This window comes from Uloborus diversus, chromosome 7 (assembly GCF_026930045.1).
Source record: "Uloborus diversus isolate 005 chromosome 7, Udiv.v.3.1, whole genome shotgun sequence".
Classification (NCBI taxonomy): Eukaryota; Metazoa; Arthropoda; class Arachnida; order Araneae; family Uloboridae; genus Uloborus; species Uloborus diversus.
Genome location: NC_072737.1, coordinates 124,890,585 through 124,916,149, shown reverse-complemented (window position 1 = coordinate 124,916,149; position 25,565 = coordinate 124,890,585). Strand labels below are relative to the sequence as shown.

The window sequence follows — 25,565 nt, the reverse complement described above, 5'->3', positions numbered from 1 at the left end:
TTTGTCACCTTGCATCTTCTTTTCGATAAAACCATTAAAAATATCAGATTTTTTCCAATTAAAATGAGTTTTTTTTTTTTCGATAGTGTTCTTTCAGATATAGATGAAAAAATGAGCTTTAAATCGGAGATAGTCAGGTGGGGACCACTGAGTAATTTGACATGGAATGACTGATATATGATATGCAATTATTTTTTTTAGCTATGCAAACAGTATTTTTATGTTTTCTCCATTTTTCTAGATTTACATTATATTTTAAGCACTAAAAAGATCAAATTCAACTGAAGGAAACAATCCTATGCTGTCCCTTGATGTTCAACATGTGTCATGTTACCACAAATTAATTTCTTGACATAACACATTTATTGTGTTGAAATGAAGTAGACAAGAAAAACCACTAAGAATGTCATTATGCCATAAGCATACTTTAATATAAAATAAACTAAATAAAAAGTTTATTTATTTCGAACTTGAACAAATACTTCCTGCATACATTTTTGATACACACTTAGAGCTTTGTCCTTTAAGTTCTTTACAAAAACTTTACTTTTGTTTGTGGCTCTTCAAAACAGCAAAACGCCGTAGACATTTTCAGTGAGTATTGTTCCTTTTGCAATCAATCTTTATTTATGAAGTCTTGAGAAGACTTCTGCAAAGAAATACAATTGGTTCATAGCATTTTTTTACATTATTCATTTTAAGAGAACGTATCAACTCATTTATTTACATCGAAAATGTTAAGTACACATTTGTGTCAAAAATTTCCTTAAATTTCATTTGGAAATAACATATTCGGGGATCTGTGAATAATGGGAAATCTCGCGGACGTTTTCATAAAAGTGATTTCCTCTGAACTAATCTCTTTTCTACATTTTGTTCCATAGTTCAAAAGAGTTTGATAACAAATTAGAATAATTTTGTTGCGAAAGTAACGGATATAAGTCTCCGATACTTTCGCGGCGACCCCGGGTGAACCCATCATGAAGCACTAAAACTTTGTACACATAGGACCCAAACTCAAAATGTAGCAACCAAGGGACCATCACAGTTCCGGATGTATTTCAGAAACTTGAATTTCGAAAAAAATTCTCGGGGAAAACCCTCGAATCCCATTTTCCCTCCTAACGTCATCAAGGAGAGAATAAGCTCCCCCAAAGTCCGGTATTTTAATTTGAGGCCGGTTCTACTTGTATAAAAATAATTATGGATGTTCAGAAACGATCTAATAGAAATGAATGATCACTGAAACGTTTAGAGGCGATTTCAGGACATTTGTTTAAAAAAATCGATATTTTCAATCGGATAAGACTCAAAATCTACCTTCAGACTTTCTTTGTCAGAGAGCTCGGTCTACCGCTTAACATAGTGGTTTCCAATTTGTGGGGCCCGCCTTTACTGGGAGGTATAGATTTTTTAAGGGGGGGGGGGGGGACTCGAAAATGCACCAAAATTGTTGTATGTATCGAATTGTTGTCTGGATTGGTACCGAAAAAAAAAAAAAAATCTGTGTCGGAAAGGTTAGAGCCCCCGCACAAAGAACAGTAATTTTTTTACTGTATTTGCTTTATTTTATTTATTTATTTTTTTAAAATTTTTATTGCAGCTCCTTGAAGCCCCAGAGAGGATTATAAAAAACCCTGCAATTCAGATTTCTATATAAATTTTTTTTTACCTTAACATGATTCTCCAGGAACTCTACATTTTGTCAAAACTGTCGGCACACAATTCTGAAAAACAGGGAAATAGTTTTACACATTATTCAGGAGTTTTCAAGTAAAATCAATCAATAGAAAAGAAGTTCGTCTAAAAATAAAGTGAGTATTTTTTTTTTCTAATATGAACATCAACTTTGTAAAATAACTTCTTGTCTTTCTCTCTCGACATTGCCTTAGATTGCAAAGTATTTAAAATATAAAATTTCAACGTTGAGAACAACTATCGCAATGTACTTATATTTAAAAAAGGAACAAAAATTAATGATGTGCGTTCTAATACTCACTTTATATCTAAGTTACAACCGTTAGCGGCTCTTCCTTTTGCATGTAAAGCAAAGTAATTTGAATTTACAAAGTTCGTAAAATAAATCAGCCAGTCCAAACTATCTTTTCAAAATTATTATTTTACATTTATTTATTATTTTTTCCCCTTTTTTTTCATAGTACAAAGTAGAAATATATTCGAAGTTTCTGAAATAATGGCAATTATTTTTTAGCAAAACTTTTATTTCTGGTAAAAGATTTTTTTTCATAAAAAATGTGAAAAAAAAAGTTGAAATTGAAATTTAAATTTTCTTCATTTTTAGCGGAAATCATCTACAGCAAATTCACTTATTAGATTAGGATTAATAAAGAATTCAAATTTCTGTTCAACGCCAAATGTTAACACAAGCAAATGTTTTAGTTTTTAATCGGTGCCAAATTAATAAAAATATCATTACAAATTTAGCATGGTGATAGAATCAAAATGCTTCTCAATATGTATTCGCTAATAATTTATTTATTTATTAAATATTAATGAGTTACATAAAACTATAGGGCAAATGCATTTCAATATTTATTTCACAGCATATTTTTCTACTTTGAAGAAGAAAACTAGAAACCAACTCAGAATTTCTGCAATTTTTCGGTGACAAAAGATTTTCTATTTCATGTTTCTCTCTATCAACAGTTGGCGTCGGTTAATGTGATCACGGTTAATGTTATCATTCGTTTCGTTATAAGAATCACGAATGGGGTTGTTTCCTTCAGTCAAAAGTACTACTTTTAGTCACTGAAATTGATAGAATAAGCAAAAAAAAAAAAAATAAAAAAAAACATGGAGCGAGAAAAAACTTTTCTTTTCCCAACGTTCAATTTTTAATTACTTTTTTAAAGTGCCCGATTTTGAAAACAAGGCGTGACTTTTATGACGTCACAAATGATGTACTTTTGCGCATTTCCACTGGCGGTTCCACGTCTTGATAATCAAGCAGCGAATTAAATATTGCGCTCTACGCTTGCTATCAACCCTATCGTTGCCACTACATATGAATAAAGATGCGAATTAAATATTATGATCCGTGAATGGCATTTCATCATTTATGATGTCATCGGCAGAAGCGTAAACGATGAAAGCGCACGATTAAAATAATTTTTAAGAAATACTAAACTTAGCCAAATTATTTAAGAAAATGGTCCAATCCAATGTTTTTAAGCATGCTCTTTCAGAAAAAAAAAAATATTTTTAAAATTTGGGAAACGACCCCATTCCCACTTGTATATTAACCTGTCTTCAAAAAGTCGTATATTGTAATCAGTGTCTTCGTTATTGTTATCACTCTTTCATCAATTTTCCCCCTTTTTGGTTCCTCAATCAACAGAAATTACAAAGGTAAATCCAGACAAATATCTTCCGGAAAACAAGTTTCCTTCTTATCAGTGAAGCAGAAGAATTTTTCTACCTGCTCAGTTATTCTAAAAACTTCAAGTCGAAACGGTCAATGATTTTTGCCATAGAGAACAAGTGCAATGATTTACGATCAAAAAATTGACATTTTGAAACGCTTTACAATTTAACCGTGATGAGTCAATGAGCTGCTGCAGAACAACTAAACATTTCTCAGCCCTTGCTTTGTAAGTTACAACAAATCGTGACAAAATTGAAAACAAAGTGAAGCTAAATAAGAATTTAAATAGCAAGCTAAAACGTGCTTGAAAATATGGTGAAGTTGAATCTGCTTTTAAGGGGTCTAAGGACCTTCAATCTTCAAAATTTTCAACTTTCTGAAAAATTAATATATTACGCATAATTTAATTCTGAACAATTTGATACCTTATTTGTTACCATACGCAATTTTTTCTCAAGTTATCGTAAACATGCGTAAACTCTCTCCATAGAGATTTATGAACAGCAGCTGTTTAAGCCTCTTTTTCTCAGGTGTCGGTTTCTTGATTTGCGTGCGTGATATATCTCAGAAATTTTCTTATATATTTGCTTAAAATTTTGCATGTATATTTGTCTGATTTATTTTCATAATCTGAACCTTAAGCTGTAATTAGCGAATCTCAGGGAAAAGGATACGCGAGTAAATGGTCCGTTAATGCGACGAAAATCAGAAGAATTTTCTTGAAAAATGGACAAAAAAGATTTCGTAGCATCGGCCGGATGGTTTAATCGATGGAAAAACTGCTTTTCCTTTCTGCTAATTTAGTAATTTATAATTTATAACTGCGTTTAGTTGACTCATTGCCATTCTAAATTACAGTTGTAAAAATGAATGCTTCTTAATTGAAAAAAATCATTATGTTGTTGTGTCCTGGATTCTTTTCGGTTATTGTTATCAAACTATACTCGTTTCAAAATGATCACATTAAGCGACGATAACTGTATTTTCTTTCTGAAAATTTGCACTATTTTTTTAATGTGCAGTTTTACAGAAGCTTTTTCGAGCAGTCCCAGACTCTGGAACAATTTAAAATTATTGTGTTTCTGTCATCAAGAAGATTCACTTCTTTTTCAAAGTTTTATGGTTGATCGAACTAATGCAACTTTTGATTTTCGGATTCTCTCACGCAGAGAAATATCCTGTTTCAAACATAGATCTGATAATTATTAATGGTTTGGAAGTTGTTTCTATTTAAATTTCTTCGACACAATAGCGAAATACTACGAAGAAAGAGAGTAAGAAAATTCCGAAACTTAACAGATTATTTCCGGAGAACGTTCCGGGGTTTTCACAGGTTTCCATCGGTTTTCTGGGGAAATCACGTGTCTTTGCGAAAAAGCTTCCTAACTGCTGCAAGTTGTATGAGCGCATATTTCTCACTTTTGGGAAAAATATTTTTAGCTACCAAGTATCAAAATAAACTCAGCGTTTTAATCAAGTGGTGTCTCTCTTAGCTCAGTTAAGGGCCGTCTTGATTGGCTGAGCCCCAAATGAGTGCTCAGTGCAGTCTTTGGACATTGTAGCTTTGCAGGATTTTCTGGCAAATAAGGAGTTAATTTGTGCAAGAGTATAATTTTCGCGAGCAGGAGAAATAAGCAAGATATTCTAGAACGCGAGAGTTTTTAGGAACTCATTTGTAAAGATCAAATTTTTGTCTTATGTTCCTATAATTTCTATTTGATTTTTAATCTTGTTTTACTTTATGTTCCTTTGCTTATTTGTCTTAGTTCTCGTCTTAATTGCATGTGAATTGAACTATCTAACTTGTTCTTATCCGACACCCAAACCGTCTTAAATGTGTGGATTGATTTTTCAAATAAAGCCATATGCAACAGCAAATAAAATATTTAACTTACCAAGAAATAAAAGATGCTTTTTTCCTCGTTTCGTCTTTCTTCTTCGCCATTTGTTTCAAACTGGAGATCTCCATAGATTAGCCTCTGAAATGAAAAGCGTATTAATACAGCGGTCTCCCAACCTTTTACTATCCACTACTGGTAAAAATAAAAAAATAAAAAATAAAAAAAGGAAAAGAAAAGAATAGGAAAAGAAAAAACAAATTCGTAGACAGGTGAGAGTTTTTTTAATGCATTTTTTGCAAAATAAATAGATAAATAAATAAGTGAAAAAGATTGTCGTCAACTATAGTTAATAATGACTATAACAATAACATACATATGTTTTACAAAATAAACACTAAAAAATAAATAAATAGTTTGATAAATGAAATAAAAGAAGAAAGAAAATAAAAGAAAACTAGGCAAACCATCGAGTAAAGAAATTACATAGAGAGGCCCCGCTATACTAAAAAATTGAAGCCGGAAGTTGCACCGCTGTATACGAAGATCCTTAGTTTCTTGCTGAATATTTCGAGATACATTTTGATTCAAAACAATTCATTACTGAGTCTCAACTGGTAGTTAATTGAAACTTGTAATATTTTTGCAAGTTTATGAAGCACGTTTTTGAAATTGCATTACAACATGAATTAAAATGTAAACCAACCCATTAGCTACTTCCTTCGGTTGTTATCATAACCCTGCCCATAACTGCACCACTGTATCCCATAATTCTGTATTCAATTTCATCTCTTTTTTACCGTAGACGAGGCCTGTCTATGTAAATTTCTTTAATTTACGGGACAAACCTAACCTCGTAGCATTGTAATACTGTGATTACGATCTGCGTAGCCTCCACAATGCTGCCAGATTAGGTTTGCTCCAGCGCACGTAGCCAAAAAGCTGCCTAAAAGTCGAAATGTCAACTTTACTGATTGGTGTCGGCCTTAAGTCTCAAAAAAAGTCGATAAACATGCTATTATGTGGAAGTGTTCTTTTTTCACTGAAACTATCCATAAATATTTGCGAGCAGTTGGAACTTAGCTCTTTAATGATTCGGTTGTCTTTGTTTACGACATTCGAGATTTTCAATAAACCTTCAATGTCTTATTTTTCGTGTTAAAGTTATAGGAAGAAAAATTTATTATGGATGGACTTGGGGAATGTTTGTATTCTATTATTCATCAATTTTTACTTTTTAAGACTGTTACTATTTTTTAATGCAATTTATGAAGCCTCACAAAAATATCATGCATTTTTTTGAAAAATTTTTTTATGTAAATGAATGGTTTTAAACACTACGTACTCATTGGTATTACTTCTAACTTATACCTTTTGTAACTTTAGAATGTCTAATTTGATAATCTGCAGCAAAAGTTTGCCCGAGTTCGCCCGAAAAAATAATAAAGCTTTAAATAGAACACACTATTAGTTTCATAATTTTGAGCTTTTCGATTACTTTTAGATTCTATGGCTTCAGTCATGAGTGCGACTCAAAAGCAACTACACAATATTATAAAAGACATTACATAAAGGCTATTTGATGCAAAGTTCAAACAAATAGAAATGAAACTAGCTGAAATTGTGTATTTATCTTATCAGAAAATTTCGAAATTGAAAAATAGCAACTCGTTTTATTTCTAGGTCTGACTTTGAAGTCAGTAGAATCAAATTGTCTTTCTATTGAATAATTTATAATATCCTGTAATTACTTTGACTTTAAGCACCTTAATAAAAACTGTGAGCCCTTAAATAACGGAAAAAAGGAAAATTTATGAAATTAATAGCTTGCTCTCTTTATAGCTTTATTATTTTTCCGTGCAAACTGGTACAAACTTTTGCGTCAGATTTTCAAAACAGACAGTGTTATAGGAAAACTTGGAAGTAGGAGCACAATATTTAAAAACATGCAATTACAAAAAAAAAAAAAGACAGGGATGAGTTTTTGTGAGGCTTGAAGAAAGGGATTAAATGAAACAATAAAAATATATGCATATAAATTGTTGAATAATAGAGTACAAACCTTGCTCGAGCCTTTCCATAATAAATGTTTCTTCTAATATTACTTTCAACTTGAAAAGTAAGACAAGGAAGGTTTGTTAAAAAACTTTAATGTCCCAAACAAGGACAATCGAATCATGAAAGTGTGAAGTTCTGACTGCTGGTAAATTTTTATGGTTAGTTTCAATGAAAAATGAACAATTTTACATACTGCCATGTTTATAATGGCAGTATGTAAAATTGACAAGGACAACACAGACAAGGAAGGTTTGTTGAAAAACTTTGCCAAACTGACAAAAAAGACAAGGAAGGTTTGATGAAAAACTTTAATGTCCCAAACAAGGACAACCGAATCATGAAAGTATGAAGTTCCGACTGCAGGTAAATTTTTATGGTTAGTTTCAATGAAAAATGAACAATTTTACATACTGCCATGTTTATAATGGCAGTATGTAAAATTGACAAGGACAACACAGACAAGGAAGGTTTGTTGAAAAACTTTGCCAAACTGACAAAAAAGACAAGGAAGGTTTGATGAAAAACTTTAATGTCCCAAACAAGGACAACCGAATCATGAAAGTGTGAAGTTCCGACTGCTGGTAAATTTTTATGGTTAGTTTCAATGAAAAATGTACAATTTTACATACTGCCATGTTTATCCGCCTGTTTTGAGAATCAGGACCGACAATAACCAGTAAAGTTGACACTTTCGACTTTTGGTCAACGATTTGGCTCAAATACCCGTCTGTGCAGCGTGAAACAATTGCTATACTTCAGTTCATCTTAACACTTTCAATATTATTTGGTTACAGTTAGGGATTGCAATATCGGATCAAAAATTCAATACCAGTATTCGGTATTTTTAAAACGTGATACCGGTATACCGGTATTAATACCGATATTTGAAATTTCTTATAAAATCCTTGGAAACATAGTGTTTCGTTGCCGCATTTGATAATCTTGTGCAAAACTTGTATTGTTTATGAAAACGTATTGTGAACAAATATAAAATGAAGGAACAGATGTCATAATAAATAATCAATAATAGTGTAAAACATACTGCATCTATTGAATTATCTCCAAGCCTGAAACTCATTTAGTGCTCACCTTTCCTACAGTTGAAAATACTTTTTCTGAATTCACACAGGCAGGTGGTACTGTTAACAATCTGCGATACACCTTCTTAATTTGTCTAGAAGTTCTTCATCTTCAAATAATTTAGCTTCTTGCGTGTTATTTTTGGAAAAATCCCTTTGTGTGTGTGTGTTTCTTTTGTATTATATGTATTATTATTATAATTTTTTTCAGATTTATAGCTAGTTGACTAAATTTGATCTTGTTAGTTTCTGTTATTCGTTTTTGCATTTTTCTCAAAATGCTGTATAATTATAATTATGTATAGATCTGAAAATTTCGTTCCAAATGATTATGCTTAATCTCTATGCAAAATTTTAAGGCACTATATAATTTTTAAATATTATCCTACCAACTATAAAACTTGACATTGCAACAAACCAATGCCGGTGACAACAAATTACCATTTGCTTTACTAACCAGAAAAAGTTTTTTTTGTGAAAATGCAGTACAGTTGAGACAAATATTTAAAGAAAATATCATAAAGTATTACTGCAATTGATGGTTGGAATAAATTATTCATAGAATAAATACATTCGAAATTCACTTTCACAAAAGGAAAAGTGAGAGACCATGGAAATAGGAAAAATAAAAACATGGTCCACAAAAATGCGATTTATCTCACCATCTAGTAATAAAAATATCATTTTGCAATCCTTCCGCTACTTTTGTTTAATGATATTCTATTAGTTCGTGCTTTTGAAGCCAAATTTTTACATCAATAGATTGATTTTTGTTCTGTATCATGGAAAAAGAAATGTTTTTTAAAACTATATAAGTAGATGTTTAACAAGTTAAATTTAAACTATTTATTAGTTTCGGCTAATGCCAAAAATACCGGTATTTTACCTCAGCAAATACCGGTATTACGAAATTGCAATATTGCTCGAAATACCGGTATTCAGTACACCGGTATACCGGTATTGGAATCACTAGTTACAATAATAATGAAATCAATACGCAAAAAATTATTTTAATTATACTAAATAATTAAATAAACCATTAAGAAAATGGAAATTCGTGCCAAATAATTGAAAATTAAGGTAAAACTTATTGTACAAAGCTTATCACCATTTTTTTTAAAAATATAATTGCTTTAAACACGGACACCTAAAGTTGTTATTATTTTTTCTAAGAAATCAAGACTGCTTTTTGATTTCACTTTGCCGTGATTTTTTATCACTTTGTGATTAATATATAGCGAGTCATATGAACAATGCCATTGCGTGAAAAATTATTTCAAGAAATAACGTCTCTGCTAATATTATTTGACTTCATTAACTGAACTTTATTGTAAGAGGTTTCAGCAGTTGAGGGACTGGTTAAAACCTTAGAGTAATCAGTGGTTCGAGTGACCAGAAGTTCCTTTCCCAGCCTTCTCAAGATTAATTTTTATTTTCTTTCTAAATAGCGCATAATGAATAGACTATTACACTTATAGTATGAAAAGAAATAATTGTTAGAAAAACGCAAAGAAAGTTAGAGAATAAATTTTATAAATATAACTCGAAAAATGAATTTTTTTTTTTCTTTGACTGCTTACATTTTTTCACTGCTTTTTGAAACGCCATTATGTTTGCACGAGTATGTCGTATGCGTAATTTTTCTTTCTGTTCGTGTTACTTTCAAATGACTTTTTTGTCCCAAAAGCAGATTATTAGAATCGTCAAAAAAAAAAAAAAAAAGGCTACTTTTTTTCAATGTTTGCCAAAAATATAATTCTCTCAAAGATTAGACATCAATAAAAGTTTAGGTCGTCAGCCACAACAAAAAGTCATCATATTGGCTACTGCTCACTCTTGCAACACTGTGTGGACTAAGGTATTGTAAATAAATTAACCCCCTTATACAAACTGATAAGCAAAGCAATGTGTTAAAGAGAGAGGTTTTTTTTTTTTTAATTTTATTTAGGCTGCGTTTTTAAGCATGAAATGGAAACGAAACTATATCGTAAAAACTTTTCGAGAAAAAGATTCAACTTTGTACTTAAAAAACTAAATTATTTTGAGACCGAATGAAAACTTCAAGAAATAAAATAATATTTGAATACAATCCGGGTACTACCTATTACCTTTATTTGATAGAGGCTCTTAGTATTGTAAGCAATAAAAACATGTACGTGTAACATAAAATCAGACTAACTAGCCTTTGTTTTCAATCAAGTGCTGATGAAACAATCAAACTGATAATACTTGCAAGGCAACGTACTTGACAGTGTAGCTAAATACAGATTTTAAATATTCTTAAGAAGTTAAATGGGGAACTGTTTAATTTTAAAAATTAAGGATTTTTCGAAATTTTTTAAAGCGGTCTCATTCTGCGTTCTACTGATATTCCTCTTGCTTACCAATATTTATAGTTGGACTTCATATTTATAACCTTTTACTCTTGAATGCATCGTATGCCATATGTCAGTAGACCCAATTTAGTTTTCTTAAAATACAAAAAGAACCAATTGAAACTGTGTAGTTGCCAATCACCAAGAAAATACTCCCTGAAGATGTTATTAAATCGATTTAAAACTTGTAAATGCACCAATTCGACGGAAAACAAAAATATATTTACTTTTTTCGGCATTCGCAAATGTAGGATTTTTTTTTTTCGGCTTAGTCTAGTGCGCTTAAAAATGTCTACTTTCATTATAATTCTATGCAAATAAGTTTCACTACTACTTAAATAGCAAGGTATTTTGACAATTATTTTATCCACGTTTTAGTACATTTGATGTTGAGTTATTTGTTATTTTTTCAGTTGAAAAAAAATATAAATAAAAAATAAAAAACCCTAACACTTAGACTTATTAAAGTTGCTTTTTAACTGGTCTCTGGGAAGGGTCCCCACAGATTTTCTTGCAGGGGGGCCGGAAATTTGTAGATCCGTGCCTGAAAATCACACATTGAAAGAATAAAGAATGACAATGCTGAATATTCATATGCATTAAGTTACACTTTTATACTTACAATGAAATTTAGAAAATCATCTGGCAATAGATTTGTCTCTGCACATTCTAGCTACAACCAATGAAAAAGAGAGAGAAAAAGGACATATTAGTACAGAGATGTAAAGTTAAAGAAATTTTAAAGTAATGGGAAAAACCCGTTTTTTTTCCGGGGTTTATCAGGAAAAATTGGAAAAAACGAAATATTTGATTTTTTTTATGAATAAAAATAAAGTTTCTTAATAGCTCTGTTTTTCTTGGAACATATTAAGGGTTAAACATTAAAAAACATATGCAATGCAGACATCTTCTTTTTCTGCTTAACAGAAATACACATAAAGGTAAGTTTAATTAGAAAAAAAACCCTTTTTGTTTTGTAACTGAGATCTTTCTTGGTCAAACACCAGAAATAAGTCAAATCGTCGTTCAACCAATATATTGGGCAAGGTGTATTTAATCATAACAATTACATTTTCTATTTTAGATTGCCTTTGAAACTTGAAATAATAATAATTATTACTGACTTTCAAACAGTATTGATATTTTTTGAAAGAAAAGTATGATTTCCCTTCCTTGTAATGTAACTTTACTGTCTGAAAATTAAAGCTATTGAGTTTAGATTTTTCCAAATCAAAATTGATTTTTTTTTAAAAATCTTTTCAACAGAAACCCCAAACCACAGTGGTGTAATGGTTTCTAGAGCTGAACCAAAACTTACACTGGAGTTTCAGTTAACTATACGGCCGTTATAAGCACAGCAGTAAAAGTAGTTATACTTGCATTTTTGAAAAAAAAATTGAGTTACTGTAAACAGGTTGTTCCTTGTTTCGAATTTTAGGGGGTTGGGAGCCAAAAAGAAATAGCATCAGAATTTAAGTATGAGATATTTCTATTTTTATCGCTTTTTGCTGAAAATTTCAGTTGGAACTTCCTGAAAAGTTGAAAAAATACAATTTTTCAATTTTTCCGGATCGGAAATATACCTTTTTGAAGAAAAAAAAAACGGGTTTTTTCCGAACTTTTCCAGGTTTTTTCCGACTGCTTTCATCTCTAGCGCCAAGAATAATAAAGAATAAACTATCTAAATTAACTTATAACCTAAAATTTTAACTTAAGGAATAACAATAAGTGTAAAATGTTTTGCTATAAGCTGTAGGGGAGAGAACCTTGGGACACTTTTCATATTTTAATTTTTAACATCAATTATTTAAATCAAATTTAAAATCTAAAAGGTCACATTAAAATTCCCCAACATATTTTTGTGCCATATATATTTTAAAATTCAGTCAGTTTGAAAAAAAAAATATTGCCAGTCATTTAATGTAAGAGTTCCAAGCTGTCCCAAGGTGCAACATCCTATTGTACATTGGGACACACCCTGTTGTACTATCGGAAAGTCTTCATGATTCCGGAAACAGCCATACACTTAAACCAATTTTGTACCAAAAAACAAAAAAATATATATATTTCCTGGTAATGAATTAAATCATGAATAATGAATTATGAATTCTTATCGAACATTAAAGGTGTTTAAAAGACAACATAAGATTAGAAATTGCTCCATAATCTTAAATATATCTTAATTATTAAGCACCATGCACATGTTGTACATTGGAACGTGTCCTAAGGTACAAAATGTTTGCCTGTCCCAAGGTACAATCACTACGTGGGTTTAAGAAAACCAAAATGGTGGTGATGCACTTTCATTATTTTCTCATAAACAAAATATTTAAAGTACTTCTCTTTTATAACAAAATAAAAATCAGTTGATTAGTTTTACAAATACATAGACGGAAAATAAAATAAAAATGAAGAAAATATTTACTTTGGAGTCATGAAATTTTCCTTCTCTCTCAAAATCGTCAATTTTACTCATTTATGCTGATTTTCGCTATGGCACCATTTAGTGGTAAAGATTGCTATTAAAGATTACAAAAACATGACTGCTAAATATAGATCCTTAGAAATTAGCAATGTTCCAAGGTACAAAACTTTCCCCTACCCCTTGTTTACGAAGTGATTTAGCGTTTAATAAGGTAATTTGAAAAACGTAGTACGTAAAAAGCATTAATGCCATTAATGCTAAGAGTGCAGTTGCTAACTTTTCATTCTCGTTGCTTAATCATTTTATTCGTCAAAAAGTCTGGTTGATTTGATTGGGGTTTTAGGCTCAAGAGCCTTAATAGGCTATACTGTACTAATTAAAAAGTCTCATATTCGTGACTTCCTTGCACTCCTTTAAGTAGTCTACATTTTTAATAACTAAAAAGAAGTGGGTTCATGTACTCACAAATGCTCATTAGAAGTAATACTTTTTTAAAGCATAATTTTTACTTCCTTTTACAAAAAAAGGAAGCATTGTATTCGCAAAAAAAAATTCACTCAAAAATCGGCCTTATTTTCCATTTTTCTCGCCCCCGAATGAATGTTGAGTTTTTTTTTTTTTCCGACCCGACCACACGTGGATATATGCCTAGGAACCTACAGACACCCGAAATATCCATTTTGACGACCCCTGAGTTAATTACCACGAATTTTCTCGTGACGTCCGTATGTACGTATGTGTGTGCGTATATGCGTATGTGTGTATATATCTCACATAACTCTAAAACAGTATGTCCTAGAAAGTTGAAATTTGGTATGTAGACTCCAGGTGCGGCCTAGTTGCGCACCTTCTCTTTTGGTTGCATTCGGATGTTCCTAAGGGAGTCTTTTTCCCCCTTTTGGGGGGAAATCATTGTTAATTTCGATGTAAACTCGAGTGTATTATAATTTGTCGGACACTTGGCGATATATCGCCAGTCTTTTGGTCTATACTGCCAGTCTTTTGGTCGCCATATTTTGTCGCCAACTTGGCGACAAATTTGGCGATTATTTTTTAATATAAAATTTGGTTTCAATTTGGCCACTGTTGTTGATATTTAGAGAGTAAACAATTGAATCACATTAAAACTGCCAATAATGGGGAAATGACATTAAATTGGAGTAAGAGGAAGTCATGTGATGCACACACACATCAGCTCGTTTTCAATGATTTTTTATTTTTTGAACATAGTTTCTTTGACTTTCTGCATTTATACCTAACACATACAATGGTACAAGTAAAAACTAAATGTGCAAACTAAAATGTAAAAGAAACAAAATTGCAGTACAAATGTGTTTTACAGTGAGAATAAGCACATTTTAAGTAACGAAACCAGATTGATTTTACACCTTTGTTTCGAGGATATAGATGCTGGAAATACAGCGTAATAGATATTCCTTATAAAAATATCGATAAAGTTTAACGTTAAATCTGCGAGGATCTCGCTAAATATCACCAAATTCACCTTAGATTAAGTATCTCATTTTTGGCATCCAATTTGTCTCCAACTTGCCAATGCATCTCCAAATTGGAGACAAAGAACTTAGCTGTACATCGCCATGTGGTTGCTAATGTATGATGTTACTTCAAATGGTTTTAGATGGTAAACACCTCGAAATTAAATCGCTTTTAGTGAAACTCATTGTAACAAAAAGACGAAGTGCGCTACTAGAGGCTGTACAGGTCATGCGTACAAAATGTCATCCTTCTACGGATAACTATTTTCGAATTATGCGAGGTACATACATACGTACACATGTCCAAAGAAAAAAAAAACGGCACTTGATGTTTCAAGTCGCACACCATCTAATATTTTTCCTTTTAGGTAAAAACAGTAGTAAAAAAGTTTCATGTAATTTAAACAACGGCAACCCGTGCCGACTTGCACCGGAAGTGTAACCCAACCCTGTGTGCTAGACCGAATAATAAAAATAGTAATTTTAAAAAAAATTGGAAGTTCGAAATTTCATTATGATAAAACGTTTCCCCTATGGTCCCACATGAACCACAAAAATATTTATCCAAATTAAAAAATATTTAAATGTCCATCAGGAGGCCTAAAATCATGATTTTCATCAAAAAATGGATTTTTCCAATTTTATTTTTAAAATAATTACAATATACATTAAAATATCAAGTTCGAAAATCATTAGCGAACTCATTTTCAACCAACATTTTCAAATGAATAATAATAATAAAAAATAATATATTAAAAAATGAAAAATTTAACTTGAACTTGAAAAAATCCATATTTTGAGTAGGACTACGTGGGAAATTTAAAAATTTTCAAGGACGCGAAAGTTTCTATTTATCGCTAATCACGGAACTTAGTGTCGATGTTTATCTTTTTAAAATATATCACACATTTTTATAAAAATGTATAGAAAAAATCAATTTTTTGAAGAAAATTACAAATTTTAGGCCTCCTTCTGGACGACTAAATATTTTTAAATTTGGATAAATATTTTAATAGTACATCATGTGGTTCTTTGGGGACAACGTTTTATCGTCAGGAAACTTCGAACTTCCGAATTTGTTTTACGTACCAAGCTTTCATTGTCCTGGTTGCAGGCACTTTCCACAACGGCCTGAAATGTTCTAGTGTTTTCCAGTCCAGCACAAGTTGCAGTCTTGTTAAATACAATGTTAACCGTCTAAAAATCAAGAAATAATTAAAGATAAAACATTAAGAACCGTCCCCATCTTAACTTAATGCAATAATTTAATTAACTTTTACGTGTAATGCTACTGCTGTTGATGATGATAAAAATTATAATAATGGTAAAATAATTAAGAGGAGGTTGATACTAAGAATGCATGTAGGAAAAAAATGATAATAATGTAAGGATAATGGTGATGATGAGTGTAGTAGTAATAATATTGGTGTATCACTAAAATAAAAGTAATGAAAAATCCTGAAATTAACGTTAAAGAATCTGTAAACATTTTTTCTTAAAAAGAGAGAAACATAGTTCGAGAAACATATATATATATATATATATATATATATATATATATATATATATATATATATATATATATATATACACGCACATTATTATTATTATTATTATTATTATTGTTATTACTTTTTTTTAAATTCTTCTTTCGTCTACCTAGATACATATATTTCTTGAAATATTAGAAAGTAATAATGTTATTACATTTAAAAGAGCTCAGTAAAGTCTCAAGTATGCAAAAAATGTTTTAAAACACTCTACAAATGTTGATAACTATGAAAATATATTATACCTAACCATTTTTGTTCACATTTAAAGCCGCTCTTTAAAAGTTTAAAATCTCTTAAGATGAAGAAAAAACTAGAAGCAAATCCTTAGAAAGCTGTTGTAATTTTACTAACATTAATTTGTGTAATAAATTAAACATTTTTCAAAACAATATGAGTTTGTTAATTTATAATTTAAATCTGAAAATAAATAAACTGCATCTTACCGCATCATCTGTATTATCAATACATTTCCGAAGTGAATTCGCATTTCCTGCAAATAAAAGAAAATTACAACCGAGCATTTTTAAAGACATAGATTTTTTTTAAAGTAATTTTTCTTGAATGTTTATGGGTCTGCCAATATAGCAGCAAACCACTTAAAAAATTATCAACAAGAAAAACAAAGTTCAGAAGTTATTATCATTGGTGTGATTGAAAAAGACTTACATGTATATATTCAACTTTCAGTTTGCAATTTTGTTGGCAGCGAAATCTATGTGTCATGGCATCTTTATGTCATGAAATCTTTATGTCAGTTATTTCATGAATCTTATGTCAATCTTTGAGTCCATTAGGGTACCCCCTCCCCCCCCCAAAAAAAAAGTCTATTTTTTTGTATATATTTTTTAAAAAAATGTAAGGTAATTTTTAAAATTTTTAAGAAGTTATCAAGCTGAAAAATATAAACAGTAAAGTCGTTAATTAGAGTTTTAAATTAAAATTTATGCTCTCTTGCAATATTTAAGTCTGCCTCGTAGTACTAAAAATATGGATTTTTTCAAGTTTAAGCTAAATTTTTCATTTTAAATATTTTTTTTTTTCTATTCATTTGCAAATGTTGACTTGAAAATGTGTTCGCTAATGATTTTTTAATTTGATATTTTATTTAAATGTATATGTATTTTTTTTTAAGATAAATAGAAAAAAAAAATTTTTTTTGAAGAAAATTATAAACTTTAGGCCTCCTGCTGGACACCTGAATATTTTTTAATTTGGATAAATATTTTTGTGGTACATGTGGGGCAATATATATCAACAACTATTGTGGTACTATAGGGGCAATATATATCAACAACTATTGTGGTACTATAGGGGCAATGTTTTATCAACATGAAATTTCGGACTTTCGATTTTTTTTTTTTTTTTTTTTGATTCGGCTTAGTACACAGGGCTGATTCATACTTTCAGGCGCAAGGGTTGTCGTTATTCAAATTATAAGAAACTTTTTTTACAATGGGGTCGTTTCCAAAATTTTAAAAGTATTTTTTTCTGAAAGAGCATGCTTAAAAACATAGGATCTGACCATTTTTTAAATAATTTGTTTAAGTTTAATATTAAAAAAAAAAAAACTTAAATCAGTATGCTTTCATTGTTTATACTTCTGCCGATGACATCACAAATGATGAAATGCCATTCAGTGTTGCCATTCACAGTCGAAAATAATTAATTCGCATCTTTACTCGCGTGTATTTGCAACGATATGGTTGATAGCAGAGATAAGTTCGGGCTCATTTTTGACAGCCCATGCCCGCCCGAGCCCGAAAATTTGTAGCCGAACCTGCCCGAGCCCGAGTGATATTGTCCCGGACCAAAAAATCCGAGCCCTCAGGAAACTTTCTTGTATCAAAAACTGAGCCTTCTAGAGTCTGACAAGATCTCTCTGTTAATGAATAAAAAAATTTTGAAAAAAAAAAAATAGATCAAAATTGCTCTAAAAAGTGAAAAATAATTTTATTCTTTAAACACCATCGATAATACTTTTAAACATAATTTTTGAAGTTGGCGCAAAAACGATCGATAAAATCATTCACAGCCATAACTCAACTACAAGTATAAATTTAACCAGGTCCAGTTTCTTCACTACCACATGCATTACGCATTGATGACAGCATATTTGAGTAACGATATAAATGTTTCGTTCCTAACTTTGGATGATTTTTTGATAAAAATATGAACGAAGCATGGTTACAATGGATTTTACTTTTTGTTTTTTGCGCCAACTTCAAAAATTATGTTTAAAAGTATTATCGATGGTGTATAAAGAATAAAATTATTTTTCACTTTTTAGAGCAATTTTGAAGTCGGTTCTATTTTTTTTCCAAAATTTTTTTATTTTATTCTTTTTAGTGTAAATGCAGATATTTCAGTAAAAGTAAGAAGTTACCTAGTAAGAAGTTCGGCTCTATATCACTGTATTGCTTTAGAAAAGCCTTTATTCAAAATTATCATTACAATTACTATTAATGTTACTGTTATATGGCACCAAACTTTTATAACAATGAGTTTCATATTGTCACGTAGATGAAGATAGCGAAGACAATGTGAAAGCCAAATGAAGTGAATAATCGTTAGTCTCAACTCGAGATCTTTATTCAGAATGAACGTTACGTTTTACGAATGAACGTTACATTTCCTTATATACAACTTGAGAAAGTGCTGGAACTTTCCAGACTTGGAAAGATACAGAAATTAATAGAACATTCGAGAAAATACGGGAAACAGTAGAAACGAAATTTGAGTAAAATTCACTTTGTCCTAGTCGGGATTTGAACCCGGGTCGCTCGCGTGGGAGGAGATAATTCTACCACTGAGCCACCGTTATCCGTGGATGAAAAGTGCGAACTTCGCTACAATATCATTTAATAGGGAAATTGCATAAAAATTACTGTTTTTTGCCCATAACATTTTTTCTAAAGAACAAATATGGTCAAACAAAGTAATGGGACCTAAGTTGAGCCATCCCCTATCCATTAAAAAAAGAATCATCAAAATCGGTTCACTAGGTGAGACGCTATGAGTGGACAAAAAAAAAAAAAAAAAACATACATACGGTATGAACTGATAACCGCCTCCTTTTTGAAGTCGGTTAAAAATGTTACGTCAAATGTGCTTCATTAACAGAAGTTTCTAAATTTTCTTAAAATGCTCCACTTCAAATGCATTACTGTATGACATAATGCAATAGTAAGCTCAAAAAAACCACTATGAATAAACGTTAATTTATTTTCTGTTTTTTTTGGGGGGGGAAGGGGGGAGGGGTTAAATTTGAGATTGATAGACCTGATTTAAATGAAACTTTCCTTTTTTCACAGTAGGAAAATGCTTATTTGCTATGAATTTGTTTGAAGATTGACGATTGAACAACTTTGCTTGAGTCCGAGCCCGCCCGAGCCCGAAAATTATTTTCGGTTGTCGAGTCCGAGCCCGGGCTGAGTCCATCTCATTTCTAGTTGATAGCAAGCGTAGAGCGCAATTTTAATTCGCTTCTTGATTATCATAAGGTGGAAACGCGATAAATAGAAAGATGCGCCAAAGAGCATCATTTATGACCGTTATCAATACCACGCCTTGTTTGAAGAATCGGACATTTTAAAAAATTAGTTAAAAAATAACTGTTGGGAAAATGAAAGTATTTAATGGGAAAATATTTAATTTTTTTTGCTTATTATATCAATTTCAGTGCCAAAAAGTACTACTTTTGACTGAAGGAAACAACCCCATTGTTTTGATCCAAAAGGAAAAATATGAGAAGGTGTGCGACTTGAAAAAAATTTTTTTTTTTTAACCCAAATGTGCATTGAATAGATATGAATGTTTCATGTCCATTTCAGGCAGGTGCTTGAAGGTTTTATTTACACTACATTCAAAGAGTCTTGAAACAATTTTAAGTTAGGACTTAAAACACTACATTTAACACAAATTCTTAATAGGTCTTCTTTAATGGTCGAAAAACACTTATTTCTCTTATTTCGATGAAGGGTAGTGAGGAAAAGGTGCCGATGCTGAAACAAAGATCACATAAAAAAACTTAAAACTTTTTTGGATAGTTTCTTAATTTGTCGCATTTGCGTTGAAGTTTCGCCCAAATTTAGGCCCACCCTTATCCATAAAGGCTCTTGAGGACGAACCACAAAGAATCTAAATGAGAGAATTCGACCTTAAATTTTTAAAATCTTCCTAAAAATCACATATTCGTTAAGTCTTCATGAACTTTGCAAAATTTTAATTTCATCCTCGTATTATTTCCCGAAGTTAATATTTCATGGAAAAAACTGACAAATCATAAAATTCAGAAAGTCTAGAGCTCACCAAAATAACAAGCCTGTTTTCGTATGCATTTTATTAGCTCACTAGAAAATCGTCCGTCAAGGTTAGACGGGGTGAAAATTGCTTCTACGTTTGAACGTAGCAATTGCATATTTGGTGATATTTTGATAGTTGAAATTTTAAACTTTCCTCCAGTGGCTTAACCCCAAACTCCAGTAGATTGCGTTCATTGTTGACCAATTTCTTGTTTCTTCATTCTCCTAAAGTTGCAGCATTACCATTAAAACAGTTAAGTTACCGGATCTAATTCAGGCTCGTCAAAATAAAGCATTTCTCTGCATGTCAAACATTGCCAAAAAATATTATCAAATTATTCATAGCTTACTGAATTTTTGGTGCTTCAACAATGAAATAATGCCGTCACAGATGCTATGGCATATGTTAAGGCCCTTATATATACGAGCCGGCGCATCAGCTTAAGATTAGCCTTTTTGAACCGCTGCACGTGTTTGACACGTTGTCTTTTCTGGCGAGTAATCGCGTTTGGTGATTGTTCACTGCGAGCGATTATTAGCGGCATGTTAATTGTTTATTAAATAAAGGGTTATTTTCGGCAAATTTGGCGAAAGCCCGTGGTAATCCTAGCAGCGCGACAATGTAAATCCGATCCAAAATGGCTAAACTTAAGCTGATGCGCCGTCCTATCTATATAGAGGCTCTAGCATGAGTTTCTTTGTTGATGACGTCAGCGCGTTACTCTTTCAGTGAATTGGCTATTATATATATATATATATATATATATATATATATATATATATATATATATATATATATATATATATATATATATATATATATATATATATATATATATATGAGAATTACGAGGAATATTTCACTTAATACACATTTTAAAGGCTCTTGAGAATGAACTACAAAGAGCCTGAAATGTGGTTCTAAAAATTTTTAAAACCATCCTAAAATTATACGTTTGAGTCTTCACGAACTTTAGAAGATCTTTTTTTTTCTATCTGGCGTCTATTCTTAAGTTATAATATTACATAGTGGAAACTTTGGTGTAAATCTCAATAAAAGAATCGAAAGCTCACCACAATCACAGGCCTGTTTACGGATGCATTTTATCAGTTCATTCTGAGGCAGTTCAGATGATGATTCAGATTCACTTTCGGAATCATCCCCGTCTATAAAGGGAGAGCAATAAAAATATATTATTTGTAAAGCTAGTTACTATAGTATATAGTTACTATATTTAGTATGAAATACAATTTACATTTCAAAAGAAGGTAATGCAGCTTTTAACTCCAATAATGACAACCGATCACACCAACATGGCGGCAAAGCTGTTTTCAAATAAAGTTTTTAAAAAAAAATCTTTTATTACTTTTCCTGTATTTTTTGATAATTTCGAAGAATGTTTTAGTCTCCCAAGCCTTTTACCAATATATCGTCACCTCGGAGCAACAGTAATACATCTAATCCCAGGAATAACAGTAAGATATCCATCCTATTGTTGTTCTGAGGTGACGATATGTATCAGTTTAATAGTGTACTGGGAAAATTTCGTCTGCGAGTTAAAAGTAAATTTGTTAAAAATAAATAAATGAATAAATAGAACTAATCTATTTCTTTCTTTTTTTTTTTTTTTGTCGTCGGCTAAACTTTTTCATGTTATTTTGCAACTACGTACTATTGGTAAAAAATAATTCTTTATTTTTTTAGAACATAGACAAAAAAAGTAAACTAAATTTTTTTAAAGGTCTATTTTATTGCGAAACGTTTTCTTTACATTTACTTAAAGAACTTACATTTAATTAGAGAGTTATTAGTTAAGATAAATAATGATTTTAAGCATCCCTTGCTATTGAGCGCGGTTGTGCTACAAATAGGGTAGAGTCACTTTAGTTCGTTCCCGTGTCGAGTAGATTGTTCAATAGATGCTTACCAAGACATTAACTAAAACAACTGATTTGGTTTTACATGATATTTCACAACTTTTAACACAAGACAGTGAAAGCAAGACTTGCATTTTTGTACATTTCATTTTTTGGTACGGTTTCATTTATTTTTGTACGCAGTGCTTCCTAATGCATTGGATATTAGATGGAAATGAAGCAGTAAAAGGGATATATCTCATGAGGATTTTGGCGAGAACACCAAATTTTGGACAACTTTTCGATTTATTCAGTTAATAAAAGATACGACGAAATATATTAGCTTTTTATATTTGGGTGATAATGAAGAAAACTGCCAAGAATCCCAGTGACTGAAATTTTTATTTTACCCAAACCGAAAAATATCTTCATATTTACTTCAAAACAGTCTATTTCGACAAACTAGAAATCAGTGCATTTGTCAAATCTTACTGCGTTGCCATTTTTTGCACATCTTGTATTCGTTATGAAATGTAACAACGCCAAGCTCCGACTGATTGATGAAGGTTTTCCTGCTTCATAGCGAGAGAGCGCCATCTGTTAGATAACTAATTGACAATGATTAAAAGCAGCTGTACAACTACATCAAGTAACTCAAATTTCGGAAAGTTTCAGTTTTTCCTTCCATTACATGCTAAATGCACATGAAGTATTAAAAACTTGTGTGACTGCTATATAAGTGCCTTAGATTTTTGGTGATCCTGCCAGTGACAGCATCTGTCGGCGACAGAATTCAAGAATTTTGACTGGAAGCATTTTGTCTTCCGCTTCAGACTTACAAAAGTTCTCTCTGTTTTCTTTCTTTTTTTCATTGTTACACATAACACTTTAAAATTCTTTTAATGTACCAAATGCTATAGTTTTCAGTGATATTATAATTTTCTGAAAAAGAAATTGTGCTTAAGGGCTCATTTATTGGTCAGACTACATTACATTATTATTTAATCTTAGACCAAACATTTTATCCGCAATTTTAAGAAAAAAAACCCGCCAATGATGAAACAGGACTTACTTGCTTTTGAAAAATGTAATAATAAAATGATGGCGATAAATGAAACACATTTCATCCTTGCTTCTCATATAAATAGTGCACTTGACGAATACATAATTGCTATGTAACTCAGTACTGTATTTATAGTTGGAGAAGCTAATTTCATGATTTCGAAAGTTGGGTTGTACCTCGAATAATTGATTGCAATTAACATAAAACAATGACTAGCTTTATTGGACGATATTTCGCATTCGTCTTCAAATTTAATCAGCCTTGTCCGTAGAATCACGTTCTGAAAACAAAGTCGCATTCTAATTTATCACAAACATAAGTCTTTTTATTTATCCTGGGCAGCAGGATCTTTTTTTTCCTTCCTTTTTCAAAGGTTTCGGAATTCTATTCCTTATTTTAAATAAAGCTGATTATACATGTTTATTTGATAATATTTCTTTAATGTATTTTGACTCACTCTTGCAATTAAACCGCCTAAATTGGAGGTAGACTGGAGATAGACTAACTCCTTACAATGGAAACTGAGACAGTTCTAGAGAAGTTTATTAACATTAATCACAAACAACGACTATCATTATTCTAAGTTTCTTTTTGTATTTCTGAGAGTTATTTACTTTTGATTAGCCAGAGGTGAATTGCACGTTCTCCGGATTTTAAAACACTTACGTAGTCACGTTTAATGTCGTAACCTCAAGAACTGTTCAATTTTATTGGCAACACGCTGTTTTCTTGAAAGTTGTACATTTTAAAGAAAGCTGGAAAAGCATGAATTTCGTTTTAAAATTGTTTACATTTTGACACGTATTGGCAGTGCTCCAAATAAATTCTTGGTTAATGTTTCAAAACTAGACTGGTTAACAAATCGGAATAAAACTTCGATATTATTATTTTTTCAATCTTCTGCTGTATTTGGAAAATATGAGCTAGGATTGTAAATTGTTATTGTAGTAAAACATTAAATCCTTGTACATGCAGAGTTTATTTTTACAGCATAATTGTAGTTAAATCAAACGAGCTACAAATTAGTTTTAGAATCAAACTGATATTTTTGCTTATCAAGATGAGATTTGTTTTCACACGAATCTCTTCTTATTACTTTAAATGTTTTGCATGTTCCAAGTTCAATTTATTAAGGGAAAAAAACCGTTTAATTCACATAAAATTCCTAGACTCTGAAGCGATACTTGCTTTGTTTCCAGGAATTATGGGCTTTTTAAAAATTGCTGAATATCGGAATTCAGAAATGAAATACTGTTGAACTAGGGGAAGCTAAGGAAGTTTGACCCATAAGGATTTTTTCCATGAAAAGGATATTTAGGGAAAATTTTAGCCATATTATTGATTGACCAGTCATGCAACAGTATTTTTTAGGGAAAAGTCATTTCAGAATTATCTGTGATTTTTAAGAAATTCAGTGTTAAATGATACTGCTCCCTTCAAGTAAATTTTGAAGATATTGGAATTTTTTAGATTTTAACCTCCAGTTTTGACGGAAATAAAATTTAAAAGTATACTTTTAGTCACTTTTCTATAGCTATATATTGATATGCAGTAGTTTTATATAACTTTAGTTTAAGTTACCAAAATGTTAAGGTAAACAAAAGAAAGCTTCTTCGGGAGCTTTGATCCAAGCTAACTAGTGAAACTTGAGCCAAAGACTAATTTGATGCTTTTTCAATGAATTTTCATCTTTGAATGGATAAAATATTGTCATTTAGGCCTAATGATTTTATTTTATTCATGCAATAACTCTAATATTAAATATGAAGGCCCTATTTTTTAATGAATAACTATAGTGTGTAATATTTTGAATTAGACTTTTGCTTTCCTGCTAATATGGAGTAAGATAAATTATACATACATACATATATATATATATATATATATATATATATATATATATATATATATATATATATATATATATATATATATATATATATACACAGGGGCGGACTGACTGACTTTGGCTCAGTCGGCAAAAGGATATTTTGGCCCACCTCTGTTAATTTAAAAAAAAAAAAAAAAATCAATGAAACTGCCGGATTTCGATTCTTTTGAGGTCGAGCAAAACATTAAACTACCTCTTGTTCCTATTTTCCTTTAAGTTTCTAAACCAAGATTTAAAGTTCTAA

The 25,565-nt window shown here is 30.9% G+C and overlaps 1 protein-coding gene across 1 annotated transcript; it reads right to left on the bottom strand.

Annotated features, from left to right (window-relative positions):
• Positions 1-438: 438 nt before the first annotated feature.
• Positions 439-23,598, bottom strand: LOC129225583 (uncharacterized). Its single transcript, XM_054860034.1, has 8 exons — positions 23,440-23,598; positions 21,585-21,677; positions 16,653-16,699; positions 15,746-15,853; positions 11,358-11,408; positions 5,281-5,364; positions 1,673-1,727; positions 439-649 (listed from the first exon to the last, which is right to left on the bottom strand). The coding sequence occupies exons 1-7, from the start codon at positions 23,492-23,494 to the stop codon at positions 1,674-1,676; spliced, it is 492 nt and encodes a 163-aa protein (XP_054716009.1). The 5' UTR covers positions 23,495-23,598; the 3' UTR covers positions 439-649; position 1,673.
• Between the last annotated feature and the right edge of the window lie 1,967 nt (positions 23,599-25,565).

Coding starts and splice junctions, on each gene's coding strand:
- LOC129225583 (XM_054860034.1), bottom strand. CDS start 23,494: ATGAAATGTGTTTCATTTATCGCCATCATTTTATTATTACATTTTTCA. Junction 16,700..21,584: donor TAAACAGGCCTGTGATTGTG/GTGAGCTTTCGA, acceptor TTTTATTTGCAG/GAAATGCGAATTCACTTCGG. Junction 5,365..11,357: donor ATGATTTTCTAAATTTCATT/GTAAGTATAAAA, acceptor TTTTCATTTCAG/AGGCTAATCTATGGAGATCT.